We start from the raw sequence: 18,454 nt of genomic DNA, 5'->3' as shown, positions 1-18,454 counted from the left end.
TGGAAGATGACTGGTTAGCCAGAGACGGGTAATATTCCTCAAGGGAGGAACAACCTAAGACAGGCACCGTCGCAGGGGGGCCATCAGGTGAGAAATTGGGGATCAACAGAGGTGAGGCTTAGAACCTCATCCCCCCTGTTTTGAGAGAAATCTGCATCCGTGGATGTTTTGTTGCCCTTGTCTAGCTTGGATCAATACTTAGTCTATAGGCACACACCTGATCATCTACATTTGCCCTCTTACAGCACTAAACTATGTTTTCTACCTTTATATTGCTTCTCCCTACCACTTCAGCATTTTATTAAAAATAATAATAATAATAATAAGGGTGAAATGTGGGATTCACATATAAATCAAGTATAAAAATCAAATGAATTATCATATTTGACCTGATTGTTTATAGTTCATGATGTGTGATCAAAACCGAAAGTTTCTGTGATATGACTGCCCTTGCACTGTTCACCATGTAAGAACTTATTCACTTTGTAAGAACTTGTCCACCATGTAAGAACTTGTTTGTTATGCTTTAGAAGATTGGAGACTGTGGAGAATTAGGCTTGGGGTTGATTAATGATTGTGCATTGAGTCCCCTATACAGAATTTTATTGTTGTTAACAACCATCTGATCAATAAATATGAGAGATGTCCTCTCTTAAACAAAAAAAAAAGAGGTGAATGGGCTGAAAGAACAGAAGTCCACTCAATCTAACTCACATAAGGTTGCCCTGAATCTCTTAAGTTCCAGGAGTACAGCTGAGCCTCTCATTACATGGCAGCCATTCTGGCATTCTCTCTCTTTGTGGGACTGCTTGGTTTCTTCTCTGCTTTTCTCTAGACATTGGTTTCATTCATCTGATTTTGTTTATTTTAAACATTGACTTTCTCTGTATATTGATCAACCTGCAAGTGGCAAAAAAGTGGCAACCAGTACTTAATCTACCATTGGATCCTCAATGCAAGTCCATAGGAAGTCTGCACTGTAATCATTTGTGGAGCTTGGGAAATAAAAAGATTTCTAAGCCTTGAGCATAGATATTCTGGGTTAGTAGGTCTGAGGTCCTAGAATCTGTATTTTAAGAATATTCCCCAGCAGGAATTCAAGACCCCTCCATAATCACAAGAATGTTGGAAGGAAAGTGAGTGAGTGATGAAATACACCTGCTTGTTCCCTCTGTACTCCCCTCCCTTTTTAATCTTCCCCACCACTTGCTGTTGATGTTCCTATCCAAGAAGAAGAGATGAATATTCTAAGGCACTGAGAACAGATATTGAAGAATGTAATAATTTCCTTTAAAAACAGTACTGGCAGGAAGAATTCTTCATCTAGCATGGTGGGATGGGCAGTCTGTTAGGCAGTGAGGTCATGTATCCCTTATCAAATTGGTGCCAATTTCTTGATCTTGGATGCTCTTGGAAGGATAAGATAAGCCTGGGTGTTCCTGAGAAACACCTGACGCCTTTAGACCTGTTGGATAGATAGCTTCGAAAGCCTCTGCAGCTATAGCAGCAGCTGCCCAAACAGGCTCTCTAGCTGGGCAGGTGGTATATAACCTTGCAGCTTTAGTGCTTGTCCGTCTCGAACTAGCTGCAGTATGTGTCTGTTTCTCCTAGTTAAAGTCCTTAGAGAGAATCTGGCCACTGAGCAGCCTCTCAGGGGCCTATTCTGGAATTGTGGGTCAGAGCAGACTTTGAGAAGGTTAGTAAGTGGTAACTTTTGGTTGGTTTCAAAGTAGAGGATTAAGTGAATATTTGTCATCCCTTGTCATTTTAGATGTCGTAGACAATAGAAGGATTTTGTTTCTTAATCATAATACTTTTTTTGTATGTCAGAACTACAAAACTGGCTCCAGCTTAATTTTATATGTGAAATAAATGCCCTTTACAATATTTAAGATATTTGCGAAGTGTTTTTATGACAAACATTATATTGTCTTTTCATATTTTTGTAACAAGTGTATATTAAAGTAACATATGTTAAGTTGTAAATAAAATAACATGATTTATTATTTAATATGTTTAAACCTAATGCCATATACCCTACCTTTTATTGTGTTGTGACATATGTAAAGGGTTGTAGCAGTCTGATTCAGAGACCTCTCTATAGTAATAGAAGCCATCACTTTATTTAATAAATTTGTCCACTGTAGAACTTCAGAGACAGTTGAATACTTTACATAGGAATTAATTTGCATAAAGTATACCAAGCTAAGAAACACTTTAAACAAAGATTGAGCACAAAGAATAGCTCTGTTCTATATTTCTGTGTACAGAGCAGTTGTATGACATAAAGCAGTTACGTGTTTGTGTGTTAGGAATGGTTTAAGAACCTATTTGTTTTATACCTTTTTCTATGAAAATCTTAAGTATACAGAGTTAATCTGATGTTTAAAAATTATTTTATTTTTTTCTTTCCAGATCCAATCCCTTTATGGAACTTCTAAACATCTTTTATTAGTGGAAACATTATTTCCTATAAAATGAAGTCAACATCTTAATTTAAACCAGCATTTGTGTGGCTCTGATTCATCTGCTGTGGTTCATAAAACTTGAGATCTAAAGAGTACAGAGTCATTTGCAATGACAATATGACTAATAGTAAAGGAAGATCTATTACCAGTAAAACAAATGATGGTCCGAGTAGTGGAAGAGATTTTGTAGACTGGACTTTAAGCTTAAATATAATTCAGCCTGATAAGTTTTTAAACTTATTGTTGAGTATGGTTCCAGTAATTTACCAGAAAAATCAGGAAGACAGGCACAAAAAAGCAAATGGCATTTGGCAAGATGGATTATCAACTGCAGCGCAGACTTTTAATAACAGATCTGAGCATCACATGGAATATCACAGTTTCTCTGAGCAAACTTTTCACGGCAATGATGGGCACACACTGTCAAGCTGTAGTCCAAACTATGACGACTATGCCAACTACAATTACTGTGATGGAAGGGAGACCTCAGAAGCTACAGCCATGTTGCAACATGAAGATGTGTCTAGTGATGGTGAGGAAGATGTCATTGTGGAAACAAACCAAAAATTACCAAAGGAATCCAGTGGTGTCATGGCTCTGCAAATACTTGTGCCATTTTTGCTAGCTGGTTTCGGAACAGTCTCAGCTGGCATGGTTTTGGATATAGTCCAGGTGGGTTTTCCTCGTTGTTTAACTTCACTGTCTTTGTTGTTTAAAGTGCTTTACGTAGGTTACTAATCTCGAACATTTCCTTTAGATTTATCTCTTAGTAAAATGAGCTGATGCTGACTCTGGTAGAGAATCTGCTATTTCTAGGTTGTTTTTGTTTGTTTTTCTTTAGAAGTTCTAAGGAATACTCCCAGTTTTACTATAAAGAATGAAGTAATTCTTTATAAAGTATTACAATAGTAGAGTAATCCCAAAATGGGTAAATCAATTAAAGGAAAAACTCAATTAAGTACTGTATTAAAATTCTTCTTTATTTTTAAAATAAAAATTAATATATACTGATTAAAGTGAATTCACACAATACAGAATATTAAATAAAAGATAATAAGTCTTCGCTATTCATCTCCACACCAAAACTATCTTCCCCTCCAGAGGTGACCATTGTTGAGTTTGTGGTATATACTTGCAGACATTTTTCTATGCTTACATGTGTACATATGGGCAGAGGGTTTTTTAAAAATAAAAATGAAATGCTATATATTATTTTTCTGAAACTTATTTTCATTGCTTAGTATATCTTGGACATCTTTTCAAATTAGTGACAAAGATATTCTGCGTTTTAAATTGAGTGCTTGACATTTCATTGTATGTAGATACCAAAGTTTACCTACTCACTCTCCCATGCTGGTGCTGTACTGAAGATCCCTGTAAACATAACTTTACACACTTATGCTAATATTTTCATAGGATAGATTTGAAAAATGGAATTGCTGGGTATTAGGGTAGGTGTATGCATTTGAAATTTTATAGATACTGTACTGTCAAATTGCCTTTCAAAAAGTTTATACTAATTTATACTCCTGCCATCAATATATAAGTACTTTTATTTTTCCCATTCCCTTATCAACACTGGATATTCTTGATCCTTTTCATTTTTGCCAATTGGTAGGAAAATGCTATCATATTTTAATTAACTGCTCTAATTATTGTTTAACATCTTTCATATGTTTATTGGCCATTCTTGTTTTTTCTTGAATCTATTTATTACATGAATTACTTTTCTGTACCTTTTTTCCATTTTAAAAATGTGTATGCCTTATTGATTTGTAGTTCTTAATGTAGTATGGTTATGAAGTTACCTATTATATAATTATCTTTCTAAAGTAGTAAATTTAAAATGTGACATTCTGTCACTATCAGTTTTTATTCACCAATCAGAGAAAGACTGATCTGGAAAAGTGTTAAATGCATTATCCTGTAATTTGCCCTTGTCTTTTCATTGTTTGCATCTTAAAACAAATCTCAGCATTTGTGACTATGATGCTTTCAGCAAATATTTTTATCTAAATGGAAAACATACATAAATAGAAGCAAGTTTTCCACCATAGGATGGAGAAAAGTATATGAAAATAACTGTTAAGAAATATATTGAATTTTTAAATAGACAATAAAACTAAAAAGGGACTAAACCTACCTGTCCACCTGAAATATAATTATTTCAACTTATACAGCTGATAAAATGAATAAGCAGGTTTTGGTTGACTTTTTTTTCTTTATATACCAATTATTCTGAAGAAACAGCATTTAGCTATCGTGATAACATCTATAGAAATAATATGTTAGACTTCAGATTGTCAGGCAGAATATTTACATAGCTCATTATATACATCCTCTAGTGTCATGTTTACTTAATTTGTGATACTGTTTGAGAGAAAAACATGTATAATCCTTTTATACTATTTTGAACTTGAACACTGCTAGCCCTCTGGACTTTATAAAGTAAACCTTCAGTCTTAAGAACATTAGAAGCATAACATAAATGTTTTGAACATTTAACTCAAATGTACATAAAAGGTTTTTGTGAAATTTACACATACAGAGTATATGTATAGTTCAGTGACATTTTCATGACACAAATAACCAGGCGAAGACATAGAATCTTACCAGTACTATGGCTTCATTACAGTTGCTACTCTCTTTTCCCCATCACCAAATATAATCACTAATCTGATTTTATAAGTACTTACTTGTTTATCTTTATAATTGTATATCAATGTTTTCTAAAGTGATTATACAAGTTTACAGACTAGTTAGCCATGTATGAGAGGTGCCATTGCTCTATATTCTTATTTATGCAAAGTATCAGCAGTCTTCTTTAATGTTAGAAATTTTGACATATATGGGATGGTATTGCATTGTGGTTTTAATGGGTATTTCCATGATGAATGATGTTTTTCAGCCATTAGACATTACTGGTAATTTCTCTGCCCATTTCCTGTTTGATTTTCTTTTTCTTATTGATTTGTAGGAGTTATTTGTATATTTTTGTCATAAGCTCTTTAGTTATATGTATTACAAATATCCTTTTTTACAAATATCTCTGTGGCTTGCTTTTTCGCTTCCTCAGTGGTGTGTTTTGATGAGCAAATGTTCTTAATTTTGATGTAGTCCACTTTCTCCTACTTTGCCAAGGTTTGTGCTTTTAGTCTCTTGTTTAAGAAATCTTTCCAGATCCTGTGGTATTTAAGAAATATCCTCTTATATTACCTTCTTTGAAGCTTTATTGTTTTACATTTATTTTTATTCAGAGTGTGAGGTAAGGGTTGTTTTTTTCTTTCCACATGGATTTCCAATTGTGTCTGTATTATTATATAAAAATTTACTTCAATCAATTGCTAGGTCTTGTTTTCTAGGCTCTCTGTTCTGTTGCTTTGGCTACATATTTGGCATGAATGTCACACTATCTTAAATTTCTCTAGTTTATAAGCCTTGATATATAGTAGAGAATGTCCTCTTCTTGTTTTTCTTCTTAAAGAGTTATTCTTTCCCCTTTACATTTCTATGTAAAAGCTTGTAAATTTTCACACAAAAAAGTTGTTGCAATGGTGATTCAGATTGCATTGAGTCTAGAGATAATTAGTGGGAGAATTGATTCTTTACAATGCTGAGCTTCCAATACATGTACATGGAATAGTCCTCCATTTATTAGGTCATCTTTAATTCCCCTTATTGATGTTTTATAGTTTCCGAATGCAGGTCTACATTTTTGTTAGATTCATTCCTAGTTATTTGATACTTTTCATACTATTGTGATAAAGTTCCTAAAGAAATTTATTTTCTGTTTATTGTAGATATATGTGTGTGTGTGTGTGTGTGTGTGTGTGTGTGTATTTGTGCATGTGTATTGACCTTGTATCTAGCAACTTTGCAAATAACATCACTTACTGAGTTTAATAATTTATCTTTAAATTCTTTGGAATTCCTTTGTCTTTTACTTCACTGCCTGCCTTCTTAACCATTATGTGCTATATAACTTTAATGCATGTGACAGCATTAAATCCTTTAAGGACTACATACCTCTAAAATGATGGAGTTCAATGCCAGTTTTTAACAACCTAAACAGGTAAGGTTTGTCTTTGGTTTTGTCTTAGTCTGCTTGGACTGCTGTAACAAAATACCATAGATAGGATGGCTTAAAAACTGGAATTTATTTCTTATAGTTCTGGAGGGTATGAAGTCCAAGATCAAGTTGCCAGCCTATTTGGTTCCTGGTGAGAGCTCTTTCTGGCTTGCAGATGGCTGCTTTCTCATGTCCTTGCATGGTGGAGAGCGAGAACTAGCTCTGGTGCCTCTTACTCTTACAATGGCACCAGCCCTATCAGATCAGGGCACTATCCTTATGACCTCATTTAACTTATCACCTCCTCACAGGCCCTAACTCCAAACAGTGGCGCTGGGGATTAGGGCTTCAACATAAATTATAGGAGGTGGGTGGGTGGGGATGGGGAGTGGGGAGGAGGAGAATGTAACCTGGCGCTGTTAAAAGTGCAAGGAGTAACATGGCCTTAAAGTAGTATTCTAACCTGTGACTGATGGCAGATTAGGGGAGCTTGCTTGGCAATCATCTTCCTTGCATTTAATAAGACATCCACTCCCTGTTTTATGTTAGACCTGCTCTAGCCCTGCCTTTCTGCTCCCTACTTTTATTCTTCAGTTATCAATCAGCTTGGAGTTGTCTGCTGAGAAAACTTGTCAGGATCACCTGTTTTGAACTGAAATTCAAAGATTGAGTTTTATAGATACTTCCTTATTTACAGGTGAGGGAATTGATGCTCAGGAGCTCACTTAACTAGCAAATACAGGGTGGGAATTCAGATTTAGAAATTTTACCCCAAAGTTTGTACCTTTTTATAGTAGTGGGAAATATAAATATATAGATTAGAAGTACAGTATATGACTGAATTTTTTAGTACCTTTAGAGGTAAAAAGTCAGTGGTGTGGGAATTCTGTAGAGGTAACAAAAAAGATGTATAGAGATATAGAGTGCCTGCTTTAACACATTAAAGCTTATCCAAAGGACTAAGCTTTTATTCCAATCTAACTAAGCTTTGTTCCAATCTAACATACCTTTCATGCTTTTGCTTACAAAATCCATTTATTCATTCTGGGCTCTAAATTAAAGAACTTAGTAAAAGATCAATGTAAGGCACCAATTAGAGTACTTGGGAGATAAATGTTCAATAAGTGGTACAATATTAACAAGTATTATTCATTGAGTGTTCTTTGCAGTACATTGCATGCATTATCTTGTTAAGATGATTATGAGGATGTTGAGATAGGTGATGTAATTTCCACTTAACCTATAATGTTTAGAGATTGTCTTGCCAATGGGTTTCAGCCCCAGGCAAGTTCGCTATGGATTCAGTGTGACCAAAGAAATCGATAGCAAAACGTTCTTGGGGTGAAAGGATTTATTACCCAGTTTGTTCTCCAGCAGTAGGTCAAGCACGAGCATCTCTGCCTCCACCCAGAGCACTGGGCCAAGCTCTCTATATAGCGCAATAATAGTGTATTGCCTACAGGTGTGGAAGTGGCAGCCCAGCATCAGGTGGTTTAAGTTCAGTGAGGATCCTGGCCATAGGAACCCCAACTTCCCCGCAGAGATCTTAAGTGATTTCCTTAAGGCCATATAACTGGTAAGTGGCTGAATTAAACTGAAGTTTGCTGACTCTAAAACTCATGTTTTGAATTACTGTTCTATCTCCTTGTTTATAGGGGAACGTATCTTAACTTTGGATCATATTCTAGTTAGAATCTTCTAACTACTAAGAAATTGAAACCCAACTAACCAGTTAATTTAAGCAGTAAAAAAAGAATGTGTTGTCTTTTGTAACTGGGAAGAACAGGTGTACCTCAGGTATAACTAGGTCAGGTGCTTAATGTTATGATTACCTTCTTTCAGTCTTTCACTTCAACTCCCATTTGTTTGTTGCCCTCGTTCTTCCTATATATTCCTTGCATATAGCTGCTGATAGTTGTGGGGTCATATTCTTTCAGTTTCTTTTACAAAGAGAAGGAGTTATCCTTCTGCCTTCAGTTTAGAAAGTTCCAGGGAAGAATTATGCAGTTACTTATCTTTGGTGACACGTTTTTATCCCTAGGACCAGCTGATGTGCCTGAGGAGATAGAATAATAGGATTAGCTCAGTTTGAGTTACATTTCTATCCCTGGGGGTAAATGGACACTCAAATTAGTAATTTCACCAGAACCACAAAGACTAGGAATTTAACTGCTTCTCAAAGGAGAGGTAGTGGATATTGTTACAAGGCAAATGAAAATGCAAAAGTTGGAAAAGTATGCAAAAGAGGCAAGAGCAATACCTTTAGGGTGGTAACACCTCACATATGGGACCTGGCCTCTCCAGCATCTTTCTGTTTATCTGAGTAAGTGGCTCTCAAAGTGTGCTCCCTGAGCCAGAGCGTCAGCAGCATCTGGGAGATATAGGTACACAAATTCTCAGATTGTGTTCTAGCTCTACTGAGTCAGAATGTGGGGAGGGGCCCAGAAATCTGTTTTTACAAGCATTCCTGGTGATTTTGATGTGGGCTGATGTTTGAAAACTACTAATCTAAATGAATCCAAGTTCCTTTCCTACTAGTAAGTGGGATTGAATTGGGTAGTTAGGCCACGTAGTCTTTGGTCCCACTGAGGAAAGCCTAATCCTAATGTCCAATACAGAGCAGACATACCCTAATTCCTTATTAAATGAATGAATGAAAAAAACCATCCTAATGTCCAATACAGAGCAGACATACCCTAATTCCTTATTAAATGAATGAATGAAATAAACTCTATTGTAAACATTCCTGAATTTTGATAATCAAACTTAGAGTTTTAAATCATTGAACATGAGAATTGTAAATACCCTTAGAAATCATGTAGTCCAAGCTTCTTGTCTTTCCTTGCCTCACTAAAAATAAGCAAATAGCTTAAAGTGATTTGCCTACGAATATATAGCTTGTAAGTGGTAGAGCCCTCTCCTATTCTCTATATAACATGCTGAATGTGTATCTTGGATTGTCCATAGACTTAATCTATTATAAGAGTCTGTAAAAGGAGATTAATGTTAGCCACCTTTCCATCTAAAAGAAATATAAGTAAACTGAGCTAATAACTTTGGAACTTTCAGTAATTCCTAGGTAAATCTATACTTATCATTAGAATATTATTGAAAGCTGATGTCTACAAAACCCTGAGATCCTGTTATATTTTACAAAGACAGTATTGTTGCAATGCTGAAAAACATTCCTTTGAAGTAAACAATAATATAGCTCTCAAGTATTCCTTATTTTATTACTCTACTGCTAGTGCAGTATATGTGTTTAGGAATTCACATGCAATGATGCAGTACTTGAGTCATATTTCTAATCCTGCAACAAAATTCCAGTGTTTTTAAAGTCTGAAGAGAAGATGAGAGGACACTATCAATGTAAGACTAACATTTGTCGCCAGTTTCTCCATTCACAAAGCTTGGAAGGCACCACTATGTTTGTTCTTCCTTATAAAGCATTTTTAGAGTTTGTATTAAAGATAAAATACCTCTTTTAATAAAAAGGACCCCAGGAAAGCACTAACATTCCCTCTTATGTAATGGTTCTGGGTTTTATGTAAAAATAATACATGGACTTTCCCTTCTGGGAACCTACAGTAGATGTACTTTTACCTATCCCTCCCATTAAGTACAAAAAAACCCTGAAAACCTTATGTAAAACAAATGTAAGAAGACTCTGAAAGGTGTAAAGAAGAAACCAGGTCAGCTAGACCCCTTTTGTAACTGAAGAACAAAATAGTGATGAATTTCCTATTTTTCTTTTGCTTCATATATCCCAGACTTGGAGCTAATGAAGTCAGCAGTCTGGAAATGCCAACAAGTGCAGACAAAACAATAGCATGCTCTCGCTAGCTAAAGGACAGGGAAAGGGGCAAGATAGAAAACTTCTAGACAATAATTGTTCTACTGTAGCCAACACTACAGAAAAAAAATGTGTCTGTGACCCCACTCCTTCCAGCAAAGGCCCCGTGGGGAGCTTAGACTTCCACCTTAAAAGGTTTTAGTGAACAACATGGATGAACCCAAAAAGCATTATGCTTGGTGAATTAAGCCAAATAGAGAAAGACGAATAAGGTATCACTTACATTGGAAACAAAAAAAAAGCCAAACTCATAGGAACAGAGAGTAGAATGGTGGTTGCCAGGGGGTGAGTGGGAGAAATGGAGAGAGTTTGATGAAATGGTACAAACTTTTAGCTGTAAGTTCTGAGGATCTAATGTATAGCATGTTGGCTATAGTTGATAACACTGTATTGTATAATTGATATTTGCTAAGAGAGCAGGTCTTACACATTCTCACCAAAGAACAAAAAGGTAACTGTGTGAGGTGATGGATGTATTCATTAATTTGATGGTGGGAGTCCTTTCACAATGTGTGTGTATATATCAAAGTATCACATTGTATACTTTAAGTATTTTGCAAGCTTGTTTAAGTATATAACAAGTATATAAGTAAACTTACATACTGTAGAGGCCAAGGACAGGCTACTCCAAGATGTACCCCTTTGGCATGCAGATTATGTTCAGAGCTTAAAACAGTCAAGGCCCAAAAGATTCAGAAAGACACTTTGACCTTCCCTCAGCTAAATGCACAAAAATTATTTAGATGGAAGAACTCTCCAGAGGAGAGCTATCACCATAGATAGCTATAATATAATGTGAATTAGGTGTGGTAGGCCAGGAAGAAATATTGCTAAGCCTGTTTAAATTCCTCTCTGTTTCCCATTGTTTCTGTGTGGCCCATCAAGCATTTGATCACCAAACATTTCTCTTTGATATTCCTGTGAATTGTTTCCCTTTCTCTTTGAAGTCTCAGACCTTTAACCCCTTCTCCTTATTTCAGGATGGCATACATATCTCATTGTCCCTCATTGCCCCTCATTGTTTTTGGAATCTGTGTCTATAGATTCCCCATATAAACGTAATTAAACTTAGGGGGCTTTTTTTGTCCTATTTATCTGCCTTACGGCAATATGATTCTTAGACTAGCCAGCACCTGAAAGAGTAGAGGAAAATTCTTCCAACCCAACAATACTTACACGTATTTTGTCAATTATACCTCAGTAAAGCTGGGGGAAAAAAGAAGTTGTAATGAGGTATCCCTACACTTTAGCCAGAGTGGCACCAGAGAAGGGCATGTAGCATACTGGGACTTTCATCTTGTTGGCTGATAATGAGAGCCCCCTGATAGAACTGAAAGGATAAAAAGAAAAGTTCACAATTACAGACGGAAACTTCAATACCCTTCTCTTAATAACTGATAGAACAACTAGATAGAAAATCATCAAGAATATAGAATTCAACAACCTCATCAACTAACAAGATCTAATTGACATTTACAGAACACTCCACCCAAAACCAAAACCATACACATTCTGTTCAAGCTGTCATGGATCATATACCAAGATAAATCATGTTCTGGGCCATAAACCAAACCTCAACAAAGTTTGAAATCATTCAGCATATTTTCTCCAACCACAACGTAATCAAGCTAGAAATCAGGAACAGAAAGATAACAGGGAAATGTCTAAACACTTGGAAACTAAACAGTATACTTTTAGGTAATCTGTGGGTCAAAGAGGAAGTATTAAGAAAAACAAAATATTGAACTGAATGAAATGAAAATACAACATCAAAATTTGTGAGTCATGAGTAAAAAAATACAGAGATGGAAAGTTTTAGAACTAAATGTGCACAATAGAATAAGGGAAAGTCTTAAATCAATAAGCTTCCATCTCAAATTTAGAAAAAGATGGACAAAATAAAGCCAAAACAAGCAGATGAAAGGAAATAATAAAAATAAAAGCAAAAATCAATGAAATTAAAGCAGGAAAACAATATAGAATATCAAACAAATAGTAGGTTATTTGAAAAGATAAAACTGACTATTTCTAGCAAGATTGACAATGAAAAAGAAAAGACTATCAATATCAGAACAAATTGGGGATATCACTACAGATACTGTAGACATCAAAAGGATAATAAAGTCCTGCAAACAACTCTATACACATATATTTAACAAAACACTGGGAAATAGAATTCAGCAACATGTAAAATGAATTGTACACCATGAACAAGTGAGGTTTATTACAGGAATGCAGATCTCAGTATCTGAGAATTAATCAGTGCAATTCTCCATATTAACAGGCTGAAGAAGAAAATCACATGATCATATCAACTGATACAGAAAAACCATGTGGCAAAATTCAATACCCATTCATGATAAAAATTCTCAGATACATAAGAATAGAGGGAACCTTCCTCAACATTGCACTTAACTGTGAAATATTGACTGCTTTTCCCCTCAGATCAGTTATAAGGTAAGGATGTCTGTATTCATTACCTTTATTAACATAAGCAATAAGGCATGAAAAGGAAATTAAAGGCATACAGATTGGGAAGGAAGAAGTAAAATCGTCCCTTTTTGCAGATGATGTGATTACCTACTTAGAAAATCCCAGGGACTCTACAGAAAAGCTCCTGGAACTGATAAATGAGTTCAGCAAGGTCATAGGATACACAATACATAGACAAATTCTGTTTCTATACACTTAGCAATGAATATGTAGACATTGAAATTAAGTACAATACCATTTACTCAAAAAATAAATACATAGATACATAGATGTAAATCTAACAAAACATGTACAGGACTTGTATACTAAAAGCTACAAAATACTAATGAAAGTAATCAAAGATGATCTGAATAAATGGAGAGACATGCCATATTCATGGCTTGGAAGACTCAATGTAATAATGATTCTCCCCAAATTGTCAAATGGGCTTGATAGAAAATTCAAAATCCCAGCAAGATTTTTTTGTAGATCTAAAAAAATTCTAAAATTTATATGCAAAGGGAAAGAATATAGAATAGCTTTAAACAATTTTGAAAATCAAAAATAAAGTAGAAGGGATCATTCTACCTGATTTCAAGCTTATTAAAATGGCTGCAGTAACCAAGACTGTGTGGTATTGGTGGAGGGACAGATACATAGATCAATGCAACAGAAAAGGCAACCCAGAGGTAGACCCACACAAATATGTCCAACTAGTTTTTGACAGAGGTGAAAAGGTATCAAATGGAGAAAAAATAGCCCTTCCAGCAAATGGTGCTGTAGCAAATTAGGCATCCATAGGCAACCTAAGTCTCATGCTTTCAGAAAAATTAATTCAACGGGGATCACACATTTAAGTATAAAATGTAAAACTAAAATTTTTAGAAAAATGTACAAGAAAATCTTCAGGATCTAGGGCTAGCCAAGGATTTCTTAGACTTGGTATCAAAAGCATGATCCATAAAAGGAAAACTGGATAAACTGAACTATATCAAGTAAAAATTTTGTTATGTGATGACCTTGTTAAAAGGGTAAAAAGCTGAACTACAGATTTGAAGAAAATATTTGCAAACCACTTACCTGACAAAAGACTAGAATATATAAAGAACTCAAAACTCAGTAGTAAAATAACCTCCCAAAAAACCCAATTAGAAAATTGGCAAAAGGCATAAAGAGTAATTTCACTGAAGAGTATGTACAGATGGCAAATAAATGTGAAAAGTTATTCAATATCTTCAACTAGAGAAATTAAAATGAAAACTAGACATCACTACACACCTATCAGAATACTTACAATAAAAAATAATAATATCAAAGGCTGTTATACATGTACAGAAAACAGCTACTCATACACTACTGGTGGGAATTTAAAATGGTACAGCCACTCTGGAAAACACTTTGACAATTTCTTAAGAAACACACTCACAAAAACCTAACTAAACATTAACTGTTATATAGCCTAGCAGTTGCATTCCTGGGCATTTATCTCAAAGAATGAATTTATGTTCACACAAATCCTGTACATGAGTGTTTATAACTGCTTTACTCATAATAGCCAAGAACTAGATACAACCCAGATGTCCTTCAACAGTTGAATGACTAAACAAACTCTGGTAAATCCATCTGATGCAATATTCCTCAGCAATAAAAAGGAACAAAGTATTGATACATGCACCAACCTAGATTAATCTCCAGAGAATTATGCTGGGTGAAAAAAGCCAATCTCAAAAGGTTGTACTATATTACTTCATTTATAGAACGTTCTTGAATTGACAAAATTATAGAAATGAAGAATAGATTAGTGATTGTCAGGGATTAAGAAGATGTTAGGAATGGAAAGAAGTGGATATAGTTATAAAAGGGAAGCCAGCCAGATCCTAGTTGGGATGGAATTGTTTTGTATCTTGACTATATCAATGTCAATATCCTGGTTGTGATACTGTCCTATAATTTTGAAAGATGTGGCCATTGGGAGAAACTGGGTATAGCATATATGAGATCAGCCTCTCTCTACTATTTCTGATAACTGTGAATCTACAATTACTTCAGATAAAAGGCTGAATGAAAACAATAATATATGTATCTGGTAAAGCATATTTAACCTCTATGAAAGAATATATAATGAAGAAGTCTCTCTCCTCCTGTAGGTACCCTTCCCCTCTTCTCTTTCCTAGAAATGAGTTTTTTCTGTATCTCCTTCAATAGACTTAAATGCATGTATATACATATGTATGTATGCAAATATATGTATTTGCTTAAACAAAAAAATCCTACAATGATGATCTTCACCTTGCTCTTCTTAATTTATCCTGTAGCTTCCATATGGTGCACAGAGATTAACCAAATTCTTCCCCAGTTACCTAACGCTCTGTTGCAAGGATGTATCATTATGTTTTTTAACCAAGTTACCTAATAAAAGGGATTTAAATTACCTCAGATCTCTCGCTATTAGGAACAATGATGAAATAAAATCATCATATATATGTTGTGTGTGTGTGTGTGTGTGTGTATGTGTGTGAGTTTAAACTCATTTTCAAGTTTATAGGATAAGTTTGATAAATTCTGCAAGTTAGTGTTCTGAGTTGAAAATTATAGGCATTCTATGTTACATAGATGTGCATCTACCTACTTGATAGATATTGCCAAGTCCTCAAAGATTTAAACCTTTACATTCTTACCAATAATGTAATAGAGGGCATATTTCCTTATACTCTTACCAATAGAGTATTGTCCAACTTTTTGATCTTTACCAATCTCACAAATGAAAATTTATCATCTTTTAATTTACATTTTTTAATTATTAATGAGGTTGGTCATTTTGTGATATGTCTGTAGTGAATGGGTTTAGTTTTTTAATATAAATTAAAATGAGAAATAAAACTTCTCCAGATTTGGGATATGTATATGTGTATATTTCTTAAGATTGCATAAACTACTTTGCCAATTAGATTTTCAAAAAACCTTTTCTGTTTATTTTTGAGTTAGGACCCTATGGATGTGTTCCTCGACTTGCTTTATTTCAATTTTTTTGAACTTTCATTTCTGTTCTTTTGGACATTAATCGATTTTTAGGTTTTGGGTCTAATACATATAAACAATCTGACACTACATTTGATGTGTGGGTGCTTGGCTGAAATTCTGGGTATTGACAGAAGTCCAAAATTAGGTAAGATTTAAAGTTGACTTCCCTCTGGGGCAAGTTCTTTTGGAGAAGTTAGCAGTTCATAATAATTTACATAGCCTCAGAGAGTATATCTGTATGATGGCAAAATTTGTAAGTAGGTGGAATTTATTTTTGGCACTAGCTGCCTCAGCATCCCCTTCTGGATTTTTCTTTTTTTTTTTTTTACATTACTTCCTCCTGACAGGAAAGATAACTGATAATATATCTTGATATTATAGTTAATAAGCACTCACCATTATTATACATTACTGTGTAGGCATGGTCCTGAGTACAACTGTCTGAGGCAGGAGGTAGGTGTGCTTATGTCCCTATTTTAGGTAAAGTAAAGCAGAGTTTTGTCCTAGTCACCCAGTAAAAACTTGTAGAGTCAGAATCTTAACCCAGATAATCTGACTCCAGCAACCTTCCCTTTGAATAAGGTACTGTACTACTTCCCACCAGTCTCATATTTCCCAAACTGTGAGTTTGGATACCCCAAGCTTGCTGTAAGATATATTTTTAATTTTTGAGAGAAACACGGTGACATTTCTTGGACACTCTATAGATTACTGGTTTAAGGTTATTCAGCCTTTCAAATGTAGCTCACACTCCATTTGTCTTGATGACATATCTACGCAAAGCTACATTTTCAGTGGCAAACAAAAAACAAGTCTCACACCAAAACCAATACAGAACAAGAAATGAAGGTGGCAGTTTCCAATTCCAATATTTAAGAAGTTGTGCAGTGCCCAACAGGTACACACATCCCATTAATAAGTGATTGTGGCTATATGATATAGAAATATTATTTTTCTTTCAATCTATTTGTATTATTTCAATTGGCTCCTAAATTGTTAGCAAATAAGTACTTATTAAGTGGTTTGGACCTAGCTACTTAATAAATAGGACTGTTGGGTATTTCTTTTGGTCTAGGGGTGCCATGAAAGCATTTCTGAGACACTAAGGATGCTGTGAACAGAGAAAGTTTGGGAACTTCTATAAACACACCTCTGCATGTGTAGAGTAAAGAGTGTAGAAGTTATTTGGCATGAGATAGGAAATAATTAATTGTTTTTATTGTTATATCAATGCTAAGGTATTAGTAATTTCATAGTAATTCTCACAGGGGTATGGATTTGAACCAGACTTGGAAAGGATGGTAGTAACATCCCTGCTGATTCAAAGTGTGATGGCATGTGACTGATAAAGACACTTGTATGTTATTTTGGTGTTTCAGTCATATAGATAGGTGTCTTAAAATTATGATCTAGCTGAAATATATCCCTGAATTATGTCTGACTTGATAGAAATGGCACCTATCTCATAGCTTTGTTGTGAACATGAAATGAGTAAGCCTAAAGAACAGTGCCTGGTATATAACAAGCAAGCAGTGAATGTTGAATACTGTTAATATTTTATTGCTATAATGATCTGTTATTACTCATCATCACCACCACCACTGCCATCTCTGAAAGAGACATAAACCCACTAGCACAGCAGAATTCTTAACCCATTGTAAAACATGGACAAAATTGTTTGTTAGTGTTTTGACAGGTTAAGGAATCTGGGATGCCAGTGGATTCCTAGGGTTTTTGTGTGTGTTTTTTTTTTTTGAGGTCCATCCTTAATTGGCTTGAACTCTGGAGGGATTCCCTTGTGAATGTCTTGAACCAGGATTTACCAAAGACCAATCTGATAAACATTTCCTCAGCTCTCCTTAGGCTGTAGTTCTACACCTATTTGGAACAATCTACAGGAAACTTTGGAGACAAATTGAATTTTTCTTTAATGTATATGATGAATTAAAGTTTTCATTTCCTTACCTATCTTGGTATTATTGACAAGACTGTGTTCTTGATATTTTGGGCATAAATTAATAGGCTTAGTCCATAAAAGTCTCTTACTGGGAAAATCACCTCTTAATAGCATTTATAAAAGGAGCACTTTATTAAGTAATTTGTATGGTCCTTTCCATTTATAAAGTACTTTAATATCTGTTATTTTTCACAATCATGATATTTCCCCAAAGACTAGACAGGGCAGATAGTATCTTCATTTCATGGATGAAGAAATAGAAATCAGAAAGATACGTGACACGACAAAGAACAATAAATGCTGGCGAGGATGCTGAGAAAGGGGAACCCTCCTACACTTTTGGTGGGTATGTAAATTAGTTTAACCATTGTGGAAAGCAGTATGGAGGTTCCTCAAAAAACTCAAAATAGAAATACCATTTGACCCAGTAACTCCACTCCTAGGAATTTACCCAAAGAAAACAAGATCCCATATTAAAAAAAAATATGCACTCCTATGTTTATTATAGCACTATTTACAATAGCCAAGATATGGAATTAACCGAAGTGTCCATCAGTAGATGAATGGATAAAGAAGATGTGGTACATATACACAATGGAATGTTATTCAGCCAT

General features: G+C 34.8%; 1 protein-coding gene across 8 annotated transcripts in view; it reads left to right on the top strand.

Moving 5' to 3' along the window:
- The window catches only part of SLC41A2 (solute carrier family 41 member 2), a 120,139-nt gene that overhangs the window by 27,056 nt on the left and 74,629 nt on the right, over positions 1-18,454 (top strand). For all 8 annotated transcript variants that reach the window (XM_037007111.2, XM_073213768.1, XM_037007113.2 and 5 more), the window contains one exon: positions 2,416-3,140. In XM_037007111.2, the coding sequence (XP_036863006.1) occupies positions 2,586-3,140 (555 nt within the window). In that variant the 5' untranslated portion in view covers positions 2,416-2,585. The remainder of the gene's footprint in view (positions 1-2,415; positions 3,141-18,454) is intronic.

This window comes from Manis javanica, chromosome 10 (genome assembly GCF_040802235.1).
Source record: "Manis javanica isolate MJ-LG chromosome 10, MJ_LKY, whole genome shotgun sequence".
Classification (NCBI taxonomy): Eukaryota; Metazoa; Chordata; class Mammalia; order Pholidota; family Manidae; genus Manis; species Manis javanica.
Note: the sequence above shows the minus strand (reverse complement) of the source record. Positions and strands in the feature narration are given on the sequence as shown.